General features: G+C 51.2%; 1 protein-coding gene across 1 annotated transcript; it reads left to right on the top strand.

The window, feature by feature from the left end:
* Positions 1-1,322: 1,322 nt before the first annotated feature.
* Positions 1,323-6,692, top strand: GOLGA7B (golgin A7 family member B). Its single transcript, XM_084245253.1, has 4 exons — positions 1,323-1,541; positions 5,069-5,221; positions 5,299-5,400; positions 6,555-6,692. The coding sequence occupies exons 1-4, from the start codon at positions 1,392-1,394 to the stop codon at positions 6,663-6,665; spliced, it is 516 nt and encodes a 171-aa protein (XP_084101379.1). The 5' UTR covers positions 1,323-1,391; the 3' UTR covers positions 6,666-6,692.
* The last annotated feature ends 13,787 nt before the right edge of the window (positions 6,693-20,479 follow it).

The raw sequence follows: 20,479 nt of genomic DNA, 5'->3' as shown, positions 1-20,479 counted from the left end.
ATTTGCACCTTTTCAAGACCTTGATCTTCCAATGATCTGTTCCTACTGCCATATTGACAATCTTTCTCTCATTATTCTTTTCCCAGCAAGTTAATACATCTTTCATTGTAAATCCTCCCCTCCGGAGGGAACCCCTCCTGCCCTTTGTGACCTAGCCCTTGCTCCTATAGTCTCGTCCACCACTGCTCTTATCTAATCTTCAGGCCGACTCCGGCCTTGCTGAAACCTGCTTGCGGTCATTAGAGTAGACCTTGCTCTTCGTTGCACCTGTTTCTCCCTCTGTCTGGGTTGATTGACCGCCCTCTCCCACCCTCCCCCTGCCCCCACTGCTGGTAACTCTGGTGCTTCCTTTACCTCTCAGCACAGATCCCAGGAAACATTTTCTGTTTCTTCATTGTAGCATTTATCACAGTCTAATTCATTATATATTTACTTGCCTTCTTCCCTGGAGCTCACAGACTGTCTTTTGCTCGGCAGCCCCAGAGCGTGGCAATAGTAGAGACTCAATAAATGAAAGCTGAGTGGCTGAGTGGATTCACCTTAATTACACAGGATGAACTGGCTGTTCGCTCTGCCTTTGGGGCTCGGTCTCTGTGTGGCTCCAACGTTTGGCATATTTCACCCAGTGGGATGCTTGTCTTGCATGTGGGTGACTGAGGCTGGGTGTGGAAGGAAGAGGCCTTACACTTCTGTGGAACTGACCTTACCCCCCTCAAATGCTAGGCGCTCTGCACGTCAAATCCTCAGGTGTGGACAAGCAATAGTAGTCACCCCACTTCTTCCTACCAGGTTAGGGCGTTTATTAATTCCTGACCGCAGTCCTCTTTCTCTACGATTTTCTCTGGGGAATTTGGGCATCAATGGGCCCCTCTCCTGGACGCTGAGCAGGCATGGCCTGCACTGGAATCTCCCCTGAGGTCATGGGCACGCCAGGCAGGCCTGTCCTACTCGCCGCCTCCGCTGGGTGCACAACTTGGCAGACCTGAGACCTCAGTTCTGGTCTGGGCTGGGTTCCCCAAGTCCGCCTGCCAAGTCGTGGACATTTGATACTTGCTGAATGAATGGAAACGTGAAAGGCCCCACAACGCCCGTGTGTGTAACCCGGTCCAGCCGTCAGGAAGCCTTTCCCTCTGGTGAAAGTTTGCTTCTGATTCTGCTGATGGTTCCAGGACTGCTCATTTTGCTCATCTTTGACTCAGCTTCAGGTTTTTTTGTAGATCTTTCTCGGCTATCTGGAGGCATCTTCTGCAGTAAACTCTGCCGTCCTGCTTCCCCGTGATCTTCCTGGAGTACTTGTGGGGTGACCGACTTCTTCTGGTCTAGCCTTGAAAGATCCACATCCCCCCAAACCCTTCTGTCCAAGATCAGCCCACAGGAGTGGTGACTCTGAAATGTGTCTTCTGTCCTCTCCGCAGGCGCACAATCTGCAGGAGCTGCGGCGAAGCGCCTCGCTGGCCACCAAGGTCTTCATTCAGAGAGACTATAGCGATGGGACCATCTGTCAGTTCCAGACGAAATTCCCTCCTGAGCTGGACAGCCGGGTAGGACTCTGCTTTGCAAGCTTGGAACACAGGCCATGATGGAACTGAAGGGTTTATTTGAATGGAACCCCTCTCCATCCAGGATAAAAATAACATGACACGTAACTTGTTCAATCACTTCTCCTGCAAGAGTTCAAAAATGTCCTTAACATTATCTTGCTATCACCTCATTGGAAATTAGAACTGAAGATGCCTCAGATTTTTCCTGCTCAGCCACTCTCAACAGCATGGTGATCCCGGGGGCATGTTGAACATCAATTCTCCAGTCCTGGGGGTTGATATTAGGTGTCAGCTGGGATGCAGTAGGTGGTGGGAGTGGGTTCAGAGTCTCCACTTTTTAGCAGCAGTTCTCAACCTTGGCTGCATATTAGGATTTCTCAGGGAGCTTAAAGGAACCCTGATGCCAAGGTTGCACCCCAGACCAATGGAATCAGCATCTTGGGAAGGGGCCCAGGCATCAGAACCGTTCTGCGTTTCCCCAGGTGGCTGCAGTGTGCAGCTGGGGTCGAGGCTCTTACTCTGTAGCGAAGAATCCCAGATGATGTGGAATCTGGTGATCCATAGATCCCTCTTTGGGATTGGCTGGTTTCCAGGTCTTCTGCTCATGATGGACTGCACAGTTGAATCTGGGGGGCTTTGAAGAAAGCTTGCAGGTGTCACTAGGGGGGAAATAGGGCAGTGCTGCTCTTTCCCATCACCCCTCACCTCATTTAAATCAGAAGCTCCTGGAGGTGAGACTTGGGCTTGTCTAAGATTTAGCTTCTTTTTTTTTTTTAAGATTTATTTATTTATTTATTGATTGATTGATTTATACGTACATACATACAAGCACTGGGTACAGTCAGAGGCGCAGGAGGGTAAGAGAATTGACCAGAGCCAGAGCCAGAGCCAGAGCAGGGAGCAGAGCAGGCAAAAGGACCAAAGTACACTGCTGAGGGGAGCAGCGGGCGGCAGGGCACGCCATGTGGAAATCCTCCAGTGGCCGGGGAGCAGCCGGGGAGCAGCCGGGGAGCAGTCGGGGAGCAGTCGGGGAGCAGTCGGGGAGCAGCCGGGGAGCAGCCGGGGAGCAGCTGGGGAGCAGCTGGGGATTGAACCGGTGCTGCAGAGTCTGCAGTCAGCTTCGCAACCCAGTGCTCAACCGCTGCGCCACCAGGGAGGCCCCGGGCTTGTCTAAAATTAAAAGCTGCTCAAGCTGACTTCAGTTTGCACCAGAATTCAGAACCCCTCAGTTCTTACACTAAAACTGTAGTCTGCCAACTGGTAATATCAGCATCCCCTGCGAGTGCAGAACCTCGGGCCCTGCCTGTATCCACTGACTGAGCTCTGTTTTAACAGGCTCCTGAGGTGGTGCATGCATATGTGAAGGTTTGAGAAGCACTGTGCTACTTTGCCCCACTCATTTCACAGGAGAAACTCAGGACCAGAAAGAGGACATGGCATACCAAAGTGACAGGGTACCAGAAGGGGCTTGGAACCATAACTCTCAGCTTTTCCACAGGACAGATAGCTTCTTATTGATGCAATCACATCCTTAGAGGGTTTAGACAGAATTGGAGTCCTTTGTGATCAGTCCTTGCAGGAAAGGCATAGAGGCTGGAGGAAGGGCTGGAGGCCACTTTCCCCACATTCCTCTGCCTCAGGCAAAGGGGAGGGCTGGTGCTCCCTCTGAGTCTGCTGGAGGCAGCAGAGGCTCTAACCAAGGCCTCTCCCTCCAGATTCAGCCACTTAGGGGGGTCTCATGGATCATGGGCCCCTTGCAAGGCATCAGCTCCTTTTGCTGAGTTTTGCTTCTGGTTCTGGGATGTAGGCAACCCTCATCCCAGGCTGCCTTAGAACTGACCTGAATTTGGGGAAGAGCAGAGCACAGACTCCAATCCTTTCATTTAACAGCCCAAGTAAGTGGGTGTGGGAGGATGGGACAAAGCTGATTTTTGCTGATCTGACCCTAAGCAGTTTTTGGAGAACAGTATTTGTCCTTTCATTTCAGGATACCTCTCTTTTGGGGAAGGTGACCCCTGGGGGAGAATAACAAGATGTAGGTCATGGACCAGATGAGCATCACTTTCTCTGTGTGTTCACTCCAGATCTCTGTAGGGCTGGGAATCCCAGAACTGACTACTACTGGGGAAGGGATTAACTTTTGTCTGAGGCGGGCAAGGGAGGTCCCTAACCTGTATGATGAGCAAGCAGTGTGCTTTGTGCTCCAAAGAATAAAAAAATGGAGCTACAGACACTTGGACACCTGCTGAGCTTGGAGCATGACCTTCCAGTTTGGCTGTCTGGTGGAGGGTTACATGGTGAAGAGCACAGACTCAGGGGAGAACTGTGTAATCTTGGACAGTCAACATTTGGCAAGAATTTATTGAGCACCTACTATACATTAGACACTGAAGACATAGGAGTGAACTCATGGAGTTTATTCTCTATTAGAAGGTGAAAAAATAAAAGAGCAACAAGCAAATATATGGTAGCTCAGCTGGTGAAACATACTGGAAAAATAAGGGGGAGGCCAGGGAGAGGTGAATGTTTGTTGGGGGTGTATGCGGATGTTGGCGCCTGTCAGATAAGGTGAGACCTGAGGGAAATTAGGATGAGCTGGGTCAGGTGTTACCTGGGGGAAGTTCTGCAGCCGGGGACACAGGCACAGAGGACCTGGGCCATTGTCAAGAATCAGCAGGGCTGCCAGTGCTATGGAGTGGGGACTGAGGAAAATAGGAGACAGCCCAGAGAGGTTGCAAGCCAGGTCCTATAGGCCTAGCAGGCACTGTCAGGGCTTCCTGGACTTTACTTGAAGAGACTTTGGAAGCTCTGATCAGAACTGCAGCACATCTGACTTTGCTGGGCTCTTGGCGGTGCTAGGGGCAGAGATGATGGTGGTCACTTGTGAAATGGGCTGGTAGTTGCATTCTTCCGGTAGACTAGTTCTGAGGGTTAAATGAAAGACTAGATAAAAGTGCCTGGAATGTAAAAGTGTTTGTTAAATATTAGTTCTGATTGTGGGTGCAGGCAGGACAACTTTCCAGCCCCAGCAACGGGACTGTTGCCTAGGGAAACCTTTTTGCTAGGAGAGTGCCCCCTCCTGGACAGACACTCCTCAGGTCTCACTCAAGCAGTTTCATGCATTTGGGGTCCCATCCAAACAAGGACAGCCCCTCTCAATGAGGCCCTGAGCCCCTTCACAGCTGTCAAAACAAGGGCTGGCTAATCCTCTGCAGAAAACACGCACATTTAGCATATCATGGAGTTTCCTGTATCCAAGGGAGGTCAAGTAGCCATTCTTTTTCCCACTTTATTGATGTGGAAACTGAGTCTCGGGTAGGTATTAGTCCAAGGTCACACAACTAATTGATGGCCAAGTCAAGACTGGCCCCCAGGTGCTCTCTGCTCCACCGATACTTATAACCTTTGGCCTTGCCTGTATGCCCCCCATTTATCCCCACCATCCCCCCCAGCTCCCCCACATGTGACTGTCTCCACTCCAGGGAGGCTGATTTTGACCTAGCTCTTTTCTTCTCTCTCTCCTTCAGATTGAGAGGCAGCTCTTTGAAGAGACTGTGAAGACCCTCAATGGCTTCTACGCAGAGGCCGAGAAGGTCGGGGGCAGCTCCTACCTGGAGGGCTGTCTGGCCTGCGCCACAGCCTACTTCATCTTCCTGTGTATGGAGACCCACTACGAGAAGGTGGCTCCCCCTGCTATCCTGACCCTTCCTGTGCTCTCGTGCTTCGCCCACATCCTTCACAGCTCCTCTCCTTGCAGGTTCTCAAGAAGATCTCCCGATATATTCAGGAGCAGAATGAGAAGATCTTTGCCCCCCGAGGCCTCCTGCTCACAGACCCCGTGGAGCGCGGCATGAGGGTTGTATCCTTCCTGACTCTTTTGGGGAGAGCACAGAACTACTGACTGGTGGGGTCCCTGTTTGGCAAGACTGCCTGGAAATGGGGACCACTGGGAACTTCCGATCAAGCTAGGACTCCCCAAATCACTGGTTATCAACGCTTCTCCCCACTGTAGGTTATTGGGGCGGTTTATGCAGCTCATGGATTGCTGTTATTGAGCTGCAATTAGTCAGTGCATAATGTCAGCCAGATGTCATGTTAAGTGCTTTCAAACTTTGAATTCATGTAATTCTCATAACACCCCATAAGGTAGTTAACTGAATATTCCCCTTTATGGATGAAGTCAAGTAACTGGCTCAGGGTCACCCAACTGGTGAATGTCTGACCAGGATTTGGGCACAGGCCGTCTCTTGACTATGAGACTGTACTTCCCCTGAAGGGAGCTAGTGTTTACATGGCCACAGTCTCATGCAGTCCCCATTTAATCCCATGTGCAAGTCCCGTGTTCACAGGGGAAGTTTCTTAGAGGGTGTGGGAGATGAGTGTGAGGATCTGCTCACGCCACCTGGACAGGACAGGAATGGTCCCAGTGCACTTACATTCACTCCCCTATAAGCAGCAATGAGGCTTTCAATTTCACTAGAAAGCTGAGAGGAACTGCTCAAGAAGCTACCAGTTCTCACTGCCAGGTCTCACTTTACGAAGCCCAGGGAGAGGCATTTCTTTTAATTATGCCTTTACCAGACAGTGTGCTTAGTACTTCACATACATTATTTCATTTAGTCCTCACAACCACCCCCCAGATTCTATTATTACCCCCATTTTACAGATGTGATATGGATGGGTAACAAATAAGGTGACTGGTGGAAGGTCACAAGGCTGGAGAGGGTGAGTGGGGATTTGCAATCAGGACAAGGAAATCCTCATGCTTGCCGTGCAGCTACACCCCCTTGGGCACACCTGTGTCCCGGAAGGCCTACTTAGACTACCTGGACCCAAGCTCCTAACTCCGGCTTGCGCCAGCTGAGAGTGTGCAAGCCAAGAGGACGGGTGGCTGGGGCATGGCCCCCCTACTCTATGTCCTTGAGTCTGGGCAGCAGAGCCAGCTCTGCCTCTCGCTCCCGCGGGCCTCCACCCTCACCCCACAGCCCCCAGTTCTCCTTAATGCTGCCCCAGATTGAGATCTCCATCTACGAGGACCGGTGCAGCAGTGGCAGCTCCAGCAGCGGCAGCAGCAGTGGCAGTGGCAGCAGCAGTGGAGGGGGCGGTGCGGCGGGGGCCCGGTGACTGGCGGAGAGTCCCTGCAGGGAGGTGTACGGCCGGACTGAGGGCCTCTCAGACCTGCGGAGGCTGCGCTACCAGAGCACCCGCTTCTGAGTCATGCTCCAGGCCCATCCTGCCGCCTGGGGTGGGCGGGAGGGTGACCAGCCGCGCTTCCTGCCGGCCAGCAACCCTCTCAACCCTCACCCTCTGGCAGGGTGGTCACGCCCAGACCAGGCTCCTTCCAGGGGCACAGGTCTGGACTACCCAGAGCCAGATCTTCCAGGGGATGCTTCCAGAAGGTGGGGAGAATACAACTTGGACAACCCCTTTCTTTTGTAGTTCTCTCAACATGGGGAGGGGGCCCAGGTCTGTCATATAGAGAATTCCCGTCCTGCATGATTCCTCACCCCAAGTCCCACCTCCTTCACGATTCTCTCCCCTCAGTGCCCCTCCCCCTTGTCTGTCTCCCAGTGTCTGTTCTTTTTAGACCCCTGCGGGCCTCTGCTGTCTATGATCCTGCCTCCATTGAGTCTGAGGAGTGGGGAGATGGCTGCTGGCACTGCAGGGGACCTGCTCAGGCCCACCTGACCTCTCCTAGACCTGGGGCTTCCCCGTCCTTCACCCAAAGCTTGGAGACCCTCTTGGCCTTGCCCAGAAGCATCCCATCCAGCTCCTGAGACTTGGCAGGCCTCCAGGCACTGTCCTCGGAACACACAGCCTGGGGCTCTGGGAGGCTCACTGGGGAGCTGGAGAAGTGCTTAATGAAGAGATGTAGCATTGGGGGTTCTGAACCCCCAGAAACCAGGCTTCCTGAGGCTAGAACCTGCATGGATGTGAGAGAGTGTGTGTGTGCAGGCACGGGCATACGTGTGGTGTGTGAGTGTGTTTGTGTGTCCCGCTGGCTGCCAGGCCAGTGACTGTCCCTCTCTATATCCTGTGGTGGCTTCCTCCCAGACTGTCTGTGGCTGCTTCTCTGTGCGGGTCTAGCTTCCCCCTGTAAATAAGGTTCTAACACCCCTTGCCTTGCCTGGGACTGCCAGCTTGGCTCTTCCTGGTCTTTCTTGTCCCTGCCAGGCTCCCTCCACAGTCTGACTACGGTGTATGTTCTAGCAGAGAAATTGGGGTTCTAGGAGAACAGAGCCAATCTCTGGGGCCTTCCTTGTTCCTCTGCCAGCTCCTCCCCTTCCCCCCATGACAAGGCAACAGGGCCATGGACATTGCATCTTCCGCCCATACAGGCCCTGGGGCTCTCTAAGGCTGCATAAGCAAGGCTTTTGGACCTTTAAAGAAGACATGCAACCTGCAAGGGAAAAGGCAAACTCCCTTCTTGAGAGGAAAGAGGGGTGCCTAAGCAATGAGGCCCTGGCTGCAGAGACCCAGGGTGCTAGTGGGAAGAAGGTTGCCCTGTCCTGCCCTGAAGATGGACAGAAGGAGGCTGCCTCACCTGGCAAAAGGTGCTAGAAGTGGGAATGAAAGATTGGCCACTGCAGGTAGCTTTTAGGACCAAAGAGAGGCCTGCTTTCTTTTGGACATGGGTGCAACCTGTGAGAAGGAGGTGCTCACCCAGAGAACTGGGGAGGGTAATCCAGCCCCTGAGCCTCGGTGGGTGCTAGTCCAAGGATCTCCCCCAGTGGGCTCCACCGTGCCCCCTTGGGCCCAGCCTGTGCCCATCATGCCCACTCTGTGGCCAGCCTGGCGTCTGAGCTGTGCCTCTCCCGCGGGGTGGCTGTGCATAGGTGAGGAGGTGGCCTTTTGTTTTATTATTTCTTTTTCCAATAAAAGGACTTTCCCAACTTGAGGCTCCGTGATGCTTCTCTCCCCTGTGGTGATGGAGCAGGCAGTTCTGTGCTCTGAGAGCACAGGGGATGCTGGGCTGGCTGCCTGCTCCCCATAAGGAGGTGCAAGAGCAGCAGCTGGGTATGTCCTGAAGGGGCAGCAGGCCTGATGCGGCAGGATAGTATAGTGGGAGGTGGGCACTCTGCAGCCTCTATTCTGAGGCCCTATGGGGCACTTACAGCCTTAAATGGGGGAACAGGTCAGACTGAAAGCCAGGCCCAAGTGAGTAATTAGGTAAATACTTGTTTCTTGGGCCCACACCTAGTGTTGGCCCTCATTAGGGGCTGGATCACACAGATCACTCAGTATCAAAGACCAGAAAGTAGATGTGTGTTGGGACCTAATGGAAATGTGTCTTGTATTTTATGAAACTAACATTTGTTGAACACCTACTATTTGCCAGATCCTTTGTTAAACCCGATACTACATCTGGAAGGGGACCTGAAGGTCACTTAAATAAGCCTGAGAGAGGCAGATTAGGGGGCAGAGGTCACACAGCTGGTTGAGAAGACAGGGCCAAATTTAGAAGCCAGGTCTTCTGACCCAGAGCTTGCTCAGCCTCCACAGGGTGGTGCTCAGATGAGAAGTTGCCTGAGGTTATAGGGCAGCTGTTACCACACTCTCAGATCTGTGGGCCATGAGGGGGTCTGTGGGCACAATGGCTCCAGTCTCTGGTTGGGGAATCCCTGGCCCTCCTTGTTCTCAGGGCTTTTGTCTTGGTGCTCAGAGTTCCTGCTGGTCAGGCTAACCATAGTGTCAGGCAGGGGCCTCTCACCAGGGCAAAAGTGCTGGTATGAGGAACGTACTGGGAAACTGGTATCTGCTGAAAATAGCAGGCAGATATTATGGCCAGATTAGCAAGATCAGCTAGAACACCTTACTTGTAAAGATTCACAGAAAATTAGGCAAGAACAGGGAATAGAGAGTATGCTTTGATTACAGGAACTATGGATCCCCCCAACAATAGCCCCTGGTCACTCCACCCTAGCAGGTGCCAGACAATGACGCATCCCCCATAATGCACCCCATGCGTGTGTGTCCCTCCACATACTTCCTGCCTTTTCTGAACCTGGTTCTAAATAAATGCAAGACCGCCCATGAATCGGGGCTGCACCCTTTTTTGGTGTCATCCCTCTAGGCTCTCACCTCTCCAAACCAACATGGCCTTTGAGTAGTAATCTCTCATCCTATACTGCTCCCCGCTGCCACGCGGCAAGGCAACAGGGGTCCCCTCTAGGTGGTGCTGAGCAAGACTTGGGTGGCTTTCACACCTGTACTACTGCTCCTAAGGGGCACCTGGGCCCTTGCCTGAGTCAATGGAACAGAACGGAGTCCATGCCTTGCCCTGGGGAGTGTGGGTTGTCCCTGTTCTTTATGATGTGGGTGGGTTCATTCTGGCTGCTCGGTGCAGTGTTGTTATTACTCCTGATACTCATAAACAATAGTGGCAAGAGTTTACTCAGCTCTTACTATGTGCCAGCCACTAGGCTAAGACTCTTATCATTCAGTCCTCACAATAACCTTCTATGTTGTGGATGAGTAATCCCATTTTACAGATAAGGAGACTGAGGCTCTCAGAGGTTAAGTAACTTGCCCAAAGTTACACAATCTAGGAATTTTAGAGCTTGGCTTTGAATCAAGGCAGTCTGATTCCAAACTGCACGGAAGAGGGCAGATTCCGCTTCGGGGATCCCCTCAGTGGCTTGAGGCCCTCAGCTACACAAGGGTTAGGGCTTGGCAGGTTCCCAGGGAGGGACTTGGAGCTGTGCCTGAGCTCTGAGGGAGGTCTGGCTCCTCTGAGCCCAGGGTATATGGGAGTGTGGGTGGGTCATGTGGGGCCCACAGGGGCAGCTCCATGAAGGGCTGTGAGGGAGAAGTGGGTGAGCTTGGCTTCTTTCTGCCTGTTTTCTGCTGATGGCTCAGCTATGGGGGAAGTGGCCTCTCTCCTAGTCTGGCTGCAGCCTTGTCCCTCCATCCTTCTTGCCAGTCAGACCCCAGCAGGCTCTGGGGAACAAAGGACTCCTGCTCGGGGCCTCTGCCAGACCCACCCCAGGCAGCCCTGGCAGCTGCTCCCTGCCACCCCCGTCCAATACTTTGCTTTCTGCTTTTTTTTTTTTTTTTTTTTTTTGGCCCAAGGCAGGGTATGTGTTTGAAAACCACAGGGTTTAGAGGCTCGAGGTGCCGCCGAGTGGCAGACTCTAGTGCTGCACCCAATTAAAGTGGCTGGGGTCAGAGAGCTGCTGGGAAACTCCCCCCATGAACCCCCGAAAGCAGCAGCTGCTCTCATTTCTCTTCTGTGGCTTACAGAGAAAGGGGCGGGGCAAAGGTGGAGTCCAATTGGTGGTGACTCTTTCCGCCCTGGGGTGCTGCCTCATTAGTCTGGGATACCGACAGCCCCCACCCCTCCTCTCTCCAAAGCTCTGGAAGGACTTACAGGGAGGTCCCCATCCCCACCGCATTTTAACATAAGTGTTCACCAAGGGTAAAGGCAATGCAAATACCACTCCAAATGAGAGCAGATCAAGAGCTCCGTTGTCTTGACAACGGCACATGGTAGAGACTCCTGGAGCCTCAGTTTCCCTGGTTGTAAGACAGGAATACTAATACTTTACAGAACTGCTTAGACCAGGGCTGCTTTCTGTTGGCTGCAATCGATGTCACCAGGGGAGCAAGAAAATCTGCCAACGCCTGGTCCTAGCCCCAGAGATTCTGATTTTATTGTTCTGGGGTACAGCGTGGGCATCAGAATATTTGAAAGTTCCCCTGGAGATTCTAATGTGGAGGCAAAGTCCAGAACTTGTGGTTTTGATGGTACCTAGAGACTATGAACTTTTCACAGGCCTCTGAAAATGTCTGAGGCCAGAATAAAAGGTTTCTTGGTTCCATGAAAGCAGCCAGCCACAAAATGAGTATGAGCTGTATGATCCCACTTATAACAAATTCCAAAACAGGCAAAATGAATCTATAGTGTTAGAACTCAGGAGATGGCTGCTCCAGGGTGGCGGCCAGTGAAGGGGGGGTGCTCACAAGGCCCCTCTCTCCATCAAGAGGGGCCTGTCAAGGGTGTGCTCACTCATCAGGACTCATTGAGCTGTGCATTTAAGCTTTTTGCATTTTTCTCATGTGTGATACATTTCAACAAAGTTTGCCAAACAAGCTTATTGGCTCCAAAATAGGAAAAGAAAGCACAAAATTGAAATTAATCGTTTATTATGCATCTACAAAATGTATAATTATGTCAAACAATCAATTGCAATTCAACTCAACTGGTGTGTGTGTGTGTGTGTGTGTATGTGTGTAATTTGGTATGGGTTGTGGGGTTTATGGCAATGTTTGATTTTTTTTAAATGTTTGATATTTTAAAGAGTGGGGCATTCAAAAGAAAAGATCCCTGGTGCCTAAGGAAAATCGTAAAACAGCCCAGGTTTACACAAGGAGCCATTAACCTTGACCTCCTGCACTTGTATGCAAAATAATGTCACTTTACTCATGGAAAAGAATCCATGGCTTTCAGCAGAATCTAAAGGGGTAAGAGACCCCCCACAAAAGGCTGAGAAAAACTGGTTTTGAGGAGTCACGCTGTGGATGTGCCTGGCATGAAAGAGGTGCTCAGTTAAGTTAGTTTCTTTCTTTCCTTTTGGAGCGCAGCCTTTGGAGGTTCCCACATGACCCTCTCAGGCGGACTCAGTCTCTTGGCAGCGCCCAGGGCACACTAGAGCTCACGGTTCTTCCTCTAAGCAGCTGTTCAAACGACCTGTCATTTTAGCATCTGCTGGGCGGCAGAATTTAGCTGCAGCATCCTGGAGCTGCACCCGGCTTTGTGGCTTCAAATCACGGATAATAGAGGAGGTGGAAAAATATGGAGGGGGTCTGAGGGTTGTACCGGTGAGCAGACCTCTGTAAATCACCCAGCTATCCTGAGTCTCAGCTTTGTCATTTGTAAGATGAGAACATTATGAGAATGCATCTCTGTAAATGATAATCTGTTTCTCCAATGTAAGATGTTATTGTTATTGCTGAAGTTACACTAGGACCTCATTACACGGTGGCCTCATGATATAGGTTTATAGTCAGGTTTCAGATCCTTGCATAGAGTAAACAGATATTTATCCGAGGGTTCACTGATTCCTTAATATATGCCAGGAACATCCACGTACATTATGATTCCATTTAGTTCTCCAGTGCTCTGGTGGGTGGTTGTATTTGAATTCTTATTTTATAGAGGAGGAAACCGATGTTCCAGGTAGTTAAGTAACTTGACAAGTGCCCACAGCTAGTAAGTGTCAGACAAAGGTTTGCACTGCATCCCCGACACAGGTCCCGCTCTCATTCTGCTGGTGTCGCCGTCAGAGGCAAACTCTGTCCTTCTGGACTGACTCATAAAGACAGATCCCAGACCCAGAGAGAGGCACGTGGACAAATGCAGACACAGAAAAATGAGCTTGGCAGGGGCATGAGGGGCTAGTTATTTTGGAGTAATTCAACTTATCGATTTCTGTAATGGAAAAGTGATTGGGACCAGCTACCACCTGAGAGCAGTGCTGAGCAAGGCCCCAGAAAGGGGAAATGTTACACACAGCTTGGGAGGGGTTGTATATGCCAATGGCCTCCTTCCCTTTGTCCCTAGTTCCTTGGTAATTTCTTGGAGGCGGGGATCTTGTCTTACTCTTTGCCACCACGCCCTCCCCGTGCCCCAAGAGCCTGTCAGAGCGCCTTGCCCTTGGCAGGTGAATGGGAAGTGGAGCCCATCACAATCTGGCAGGAAGAGATGAGAATATACAGACACGAAATCCTCAGGCCCCTGGTGCAACACGCCACTGAGAAGTAGCCTAGGTGGATGCAGACAGGTGAGCAGTCCCTGAATGATACAGTTCAGCTTTAAGTGATCACTGGATAAATTGCAGGGGAGAGGCAGTGACCTAGGCCACCCTCTGCACTGGGCAGTAAAGTTGCCCTGACCGTGACCTTGTGACTGTGCTCATGGTCTCTGCCTATCCTGGGAGGGAGGAGGAGGGAGTAAGTGCCCTGACCCTCCTCGGCCCCTGGTGCTGGTCCCTGAGCACCATGACTTTAAGGGGGCTAGGCCTTGTGGGGCTGAATGCTTTGGCTGGAAAGTCTGGGCGTGGGCCCTAGGGGATGAAATATCTCCGACAGGTGGATGAATGGGTGGACAGATAAGCGGATGGATACAGAGGAGATAGGTTCAGAGAGATGACCGATGAATCAGAGGTGAGCCCGAAGCTTGCCTGGCCTGAGATGGATGCGTGCAGACCCCGGTGAGGCAGGTGAATGGATGGGCTCGGGTCAGCCCCGTGCTCCCAGGTGCAGATCTAAATACAGAGCTGGAGCTCTTCAAAGGGAAGATGCTCTGTAACTCGGTCCCCAAATGAACTCTGCATTTGTAACTCTGAGTGATGGATGTGTCTTGTCGGGAAAGATTCTTATAAGTCTAACATTACCCCACTTAATGACTTATGGATTGCTGCAAAATCAGGCACTGTTAGAAGTGGAACCCGGAGGTTAAAAGGCTTGGATCAGATTTTATAATAACATCTGCATTTTATCAAGCTGGCATGGGCTGAGCACTTCACCTGCTTCATCTTGATGAAGCCTCACAATGGCTCCAGGAGGCTGTTGTGACTCCATTTTGTGGATGAAGAAACTGAGGCACAGAGTGGCAGACTAGCTTGTTTACAGAGAGAGCAGGTGGGTATCTGGGATTCAAATCTGAGTCCATCTGACCCCAGAGTCTCTGGGTGAAGAGCAAAATTAAGAAGAGATGGAATAGGGAGGTGGGGGGGGGGCTTGTGGATCAGCTAAGAACGGGAGTGTGGGGTCCTGGCACATGAGTGCGGCAATGCAGAACAGAGGTTTGGATTTAAGAGCCACAATAAAACAGATGAGAATTATTTGGAAAATAGAAGCTTTTATGAAAACTAGCAATGTTTTGGGGTGAGGTACCAAGACTTTTCCAGTGACTGCGTGCCATGGAAACTGTCTTCCCTTCTTTCCCCTCTGCCTTTGCCTTCAAAGGCTATAAATTCTTAAACCCAAGGAACTGAACGTTCAGGGAAGGTACACAGATGGTCCTCGACTTAGGATGGTTTGACGTATGATTTTCAACTTTATGATGGTGCAAAAGCAATATCCATTCAGTGGAAATCGTATCTCAAATGTGAAGTAGGGATTCTGTTTTTCGATTTAAGGACTATATTCAACAAACTACATTCAACACTTCGTTATAAAATAGTCTTTGTGTTAGATGATTTTGCCCGGCTGTAGGCTAATGTAAGTGTTCTGAGTATCTTTAAGGCAGGCTCGGCTAAACTAGGAGGTTTGGCAGGCGAGGTGTATTAAATGCATATTTGACTTAAAGACTGTCAATTTGTGGTGGGCCTCTCAGGATGTCACCCCATCATAAATTAAGGAATATCTGTGTATGGGGTCACCTTCCTCTCTTAGGTGAAAGCTTGTCTCTCTAGTGTGGCCCCCAGGAGGAGCAGGGGCAATATGGGTGTGCCTTTTTTTTTTCCTTCCCTTGAGCTCTGCACCCAGGTTGGAGGTGGAGGGAAGAGAGTGGATCTTTAGATCTTTTGGGAGGGATGCATGAATGATTCTGGGGGACAAATCCATCATGGTTGCTCTCAGGCTGACCATGAAGGAAAATGAGTTAGCTTTACAGAAATTCCAGCCACAGATCCCCCCCACCCCACTTGGCAGGCAGCCCAGCCAGGGTCAAGAGGGTCTGGGCAGGTGTAGGGTAAAAGGAAGTTATCAGTTTTATTCCCCCTTCCCACCATTAGCATCAATGATCGACACCTCTGGTCATACACGCGTGCCTGAAGTGTGGTCTGGGTGTGCATATGTGGGCACCCCTGAGCCGAGACATTGAGCATATAAGTGCCACAGCAGAGGACAGAGGCGGCAGAGGACCGTAGGGAGGTATGGGTTAAGGAAAAAATGTCAGGCTTTTCTGCTCTTCCGCCATCAGGATAGATGATGGATCCTTGCGGTCCTGAATGCATGCCTGATGGCGGGCACCTGGAGTAGGGTGTGGCACAGGTAGATGGGATTCACCTGGGCTGAGACTGGGCTTTTAAGGGCGATGTCATGGGGACGCCAGCAGCAGCAGAAGCCAAGAGAGAAGCAGAGAAGGCCGGAGAGCCCAAATAGAGAGAAGACTTGCTGGGGGCTGGGAGGCCTGCCAGCCTCCCGGCCCCCCAGCACCCCTGCCTGCTGTGTACCGGGTAAATCCCAATAAAAGACCTGCAAAAGCCACTGAGGACTCTGACTCCTCCTTTACCTGGTCTGCTGGATCCTAGAAAACCTGCACTGTGGTCTTCTTGCCCTTAACAGGAGGACAGATGGCGGAGAGAGTAGAGACCAGTGAAGAGACCACGAGAGAACGCCAGAGAGCCCAGAAACATATATAAGGATTCGCAGGGGCCCCCAAATTGCTGTTACCCTGCTGGCTTGTTTCCCCTAACCTGTGGGGATGATGCCAAGGGCTCCAAGTTACTCTTTCAAGGTGCCTGAACCAATGAGGAACCCACCAGGCCTAGGATGGTTGCAGAACAGCAGGACTTCCTGCGCAGGTGACTCAGCTTCTGCTCTGTTCCCACCCTCCCCTCCTATGCTCCTGACACTGCCTGCCAGCTCCCTTCTCTCAGCTGAGCAGGCTCCTCCCCGCACCTGCTACCTCCACTCAACTCTTGCAATGTAGCCTGATCCATGATCCAAACATGGTCCTCTGTTCACTCGATGGCACTTACCCCGACTCTGCTCTATGTCAACAAAATGGAAAGAACAAATACTTAAAGGCCCTAACCCCCGCAGCTTTGAAATTGTCGATACCACTGTGCATCTGAAATGCTTCAAACTTGCTGGAGAAGCAGGCCGGGAGGGCACTGGGGCTGAGATCTCAGCACGGCTGACTTTGAGCAGTCGGCTGGGTGAACAAGAAGGTGCCCCAACGGGTTGCAGTCCTCTGGAAAGGCACTGCTCCTTTTGGGTCCTCAGCTTCTATAGCTGAAAAGGAGTGGGCAGGACTAGATGACTTCTCAGGTGCCTCTGGGCTTAACGACCTAGGATCTGTGATGGTTGGGGCTGAGTCCCCAGGCCAGTCCACGAGTACCTGGTGACCTTTCTCAGTGCAGCCCAATCAATGCAACACCCTCCCTCGGTTTCCCATATTTTACGATTCCACCCGAACTGGCACCGCATGAGACCTAAGCCTAACACCTCAGTGGAGCCCAAGCCTGGGAAGGCTATTTTCAGTGTTGGGGTCTCTTCTCTGCCAAGCTGTCGGCCCCGCCAAGCTGTCAGCCCCGTGGTGGCGGGTACCCACGTCTCCCACGCTACAGGCTCCCGGGTCACCTGACTGCAGCAGGATGGGGTTTGGCATTGAATCCATCCAGGCTCCATCCTGAACTTTGCTATTTAAATTATCAGTAACATTTCTAATTTATTGGGGGCTTACTATGGGCGAAGCACCATGTCAAGTGTTTTGTATCATCTCATTTAATACAATAATTATGTGATGGGTATTCCCCATTTTACAGACAAAGAACCAGGCTCAAAGACAGATCATTTGCTCTGTCTCTGTTAAAAATCAAGGCCCACCTGGCCCTACCTATTGGAGAAGGTGCCCTCCCCTGCCCAGCACTCCCAATAAGCCTGAGTACTCCCCAACTCATCACCATCTCACACACTATATACTTATTGGGGGCCCACCTTATGTCAGCAGGGCAGGGTTTTTGCTGGAACAAGGCCGTGTCCAGTCAGTGTATGCTGAAGGGTAACTGGTTCCATCATTAGCTCAGGTGCCAGTTACCTGGAGATGGCCCAGCATAAGGGTTAAGGAAATAGGCTTTGGAGCCAGACAGTTTTGGGTTTGAATTACAGCTTTTGGGTTTGAATTCTAGCTCTAGGACCTTGAGTAAGTTATTCTTTCTGAGCCTCAGTTTCTTCAGTAATAAAACAGACTAATAACATTGATCTCAGAGGAGGGGTGTGAAGTTCTCGGCCCACGGTAGGCATTCTGTAAATGTTAGCTCCTTTCCCCGCGGAGGTTTTGTCTCTTCTTGCTTCTCATTTTTCTCTGATGGCCTACCCTTTGACCATTTTTCTGTTCAACAGCAGTTCCTTAAGAGGATGAGTTGTTGCAGGAGGGGGTTGGCATATCTGTGGAGTTTACCAGCCCTGCTCTCTCACTCTGCTGCGTCCCCTTCCCAGGATGTGCCTGTTGCTAAGGAGACGCAACAGCAGCCCAGCAGGATGTGGCTGGGGTTCTGGACCTAGCAGAAGGAGAGAGGCGACAGCTGACCCCGGGGAAGGAGAGAGGGAGGGACTCAGCTTGCCTCCTGGGCTGAGGGTCTGTGTCAGGGATTGACTTGGAATCTGCTGGAACTTCGCTGACTCCTGGAGAAAATGGAGCATTCTCCTCCGATTCCATCCTTGAGGCTCTGGAGAGGCGACCAACGCCCTGTTCAGAGGCAGGTGCGGCGTCCCTGCTTGGTCCAGCGTCCGCCGTGCTGCTCCGGGTGTGACGCCCAGACCCTGGGAGGGGGCCATAGCAGCCAGAGTGACACATAATCAAACTCCTGGCCCTCAGAATGGCACCTCCCCAGAGCAGGGTTGGCGACCAAGTAGAGGCTGGACGAGGTCCTGGGGGACTCGGCATCGGCCACGCCGGCCTGCGGGGAGACTGGACTGGGCACTGCTGTCTCCTCCTGCAGTGTGAACGTGACTGTGAGACTCTCAGACCCTGGCCCTCCAGGGTCTCCATTTCTTCCCTCTGAGTCTTCTCTTGTCTTGGGGCAGCATGAGAGAGGGTGGCTTCGAGGCGACCAGCTGGCTGCCCAGGGAGAAGGCAGGCGCAGGCTTATGCAGAGGCTGGGAGTCCGAGGGCCGCCTCTGTCTGTCCCAGCCCTGTGACCCTAGACAAGCCAAGCAGCTTCTCCATAAAGCCCAGATGATTACAGGACTTTCCTCCTAGGATTGTTGTGAGGATTAAATGCGTTGATTCTTGTAAAGAGCTAAGATCTAACCCAGACACGCCGAGTTCACCGGACCTAAGCTATTACTGTCTTTTTAAAGGGTGCATTCCTGGCAAGAGAAGCATTCTTGGCAGAATAAGGGTGGTATTATTATTATTGCTACCATTATTATTGTTTGGCTTTCCTTGAAAAGTGGGAAGTTCAGGCAATGCTGGCCCACCTCCCTGCTCTGCTGGGGTGAGTGGGGGCCCCTTCAGATGGAGCACAAGCACCTCGTTTGCAAAATCCCTCAGGCCCATACACTATGGGTCAGCCCCTGAAGGCATCTGTTATTTCTGTGAGAAACTCATAGGCAGCAGAAACCAACAAAGATGTAAGGAGCCCCAGCAGGGCTCAGGAGGGGAAGAAGACCCCGCAAGTCTCAGAGGAAGGGAAATTAGGAGACAAGGGCTGGAATCCTGAGTCTGGTTAGTGTGCATGTGGTTCTGTGCTGCTTTCTGAGGCTGGGACAGCACAGACCTGCCAATGCACTGGGCTTGAATCTCTTGGTTCAGAAAGCTTGGACTCCTGGCCCACTGGGGAGGCCCTACTATTTGGGGGCAGATAATGTTAAATTGGTTCAGTACCTCTTTTAGCCTCATATTTCTTCCAATATAAAGCATCTTGGGGGCAGAGGACTTGACCTCCTCACTGGAGGGACTTTGGCCTCATGGGAGGCCCCGTGCTTGTCCCACAGACGGTTCTCAGTGAATGCTTGTTGAATGAACGCAGGGACGAGTGGATGAATGGAGAGAGCTTTCTCATATAGCAACACAGGAATGTAGCTAGATTTTTCAGAAAGCCCCTCGGAGACCCTCTCCAGTGCTGTGCACGGGGGTTCTCTTTCTGGCAGGAAGAAGGCAGTGTGGGTTACCTTTCCTTACCATTGTATGCGCAGTGCCTGGTACATAAGAGGTGCTCAACCAACAGTTGCTGAATGAATGAATGAATGAATGAATGAATGAATGAATGAATGAATGAAAAGCCTTTTCACCCTGGAGATTGAATCCTTAAGTTGTGCTCTTAACAGCTGCAGTGATTGTAACTCATCTGGACCTCCCCTTCCCCAGCCCCCTCAAGGTAGGGTTAAAAGACACAAATTACCCTGTTAGAAGACAGGTGTAGAGAATCATGGTTATCACTTACAAGGCACCCTCTGAAGTTTGCTGTCACATGGAATTTCCTTCTGCCCTTGGCAGGCTGTCTCCCTCACTGTCCTGTCCCTTATGTTTCCCGCTGTGAGCCACCCGTCAATGGACTCTTGTTATCTTGTCATTTACTGTTGCATTTGGAGCCATTGCCTCTTTGGGTTTTGGTTTTACTTATCTCACTATCTTAGATCTACTTGTTTGTTTCTAAAAGGGCAGCAGCTTCCTGAAAGACTAGGGAATAGACTGAATAGTGACAGCACTGTCTGTCACCCCCGGCCCCACAGTGTAGTGGAAAAGGCGCCAGCCCCAGCTCGGGACCAGCTGGCTCTGTGACCTTGGGCAGAGACTTCCTCTCTCTGAGCCGCCTGGGATCTTTAATTCCATGTTAACACCCAGGAATGGGCTTCCCAGAAGTGGAGCAATTTTTAGGTTGGTGTATGCTTTCCTGTGAAATTGTAGCTGTTTTTATTTTAAAACTTTTCATTTAAACTTCTGTTCAAGTGTTAAAACAGCACCAGCTACAAGGAATTAATATTTTGTGATTTATAGGGAAATATTATTATATCAGAAAATGGTAGGGTTTTTTTTTTTTGTTAAATATGTTTTTTAAAGGCTTGCTGCATTCTTAAATGTGAATTTATTACATCTCAGGTGACTTTTTTTTTCCCCCCATGAAGAATAGATCTGTGATTTATAATGAACCTTCACGCTGAGGCTGGCCGTGAAAGCATTCTGTGGCGTTACATCATCTCCAAAAGGGTGCTCTGGCTACAGAAGCGCCCAGGCTTCCAAACATATTGCAGTGAAGACCAAG

This window comes from Talpa europaea, assembly GCF_964194135.1.
Source record: "Talpa europaea genome assembly, chromosome: 10".
Classification (NCBI taxonomy): domain Eukaryota; kingdom Metazoa; phylum Chordata; class Mammalia; order Eulipotyphla; family Talpidae; genus Talpa; species Talpa europaea.
Note: the sequence above shows the minus strand (reverse complement) of the source record. Positions and strands in the feature narration are given on the sequence as shown.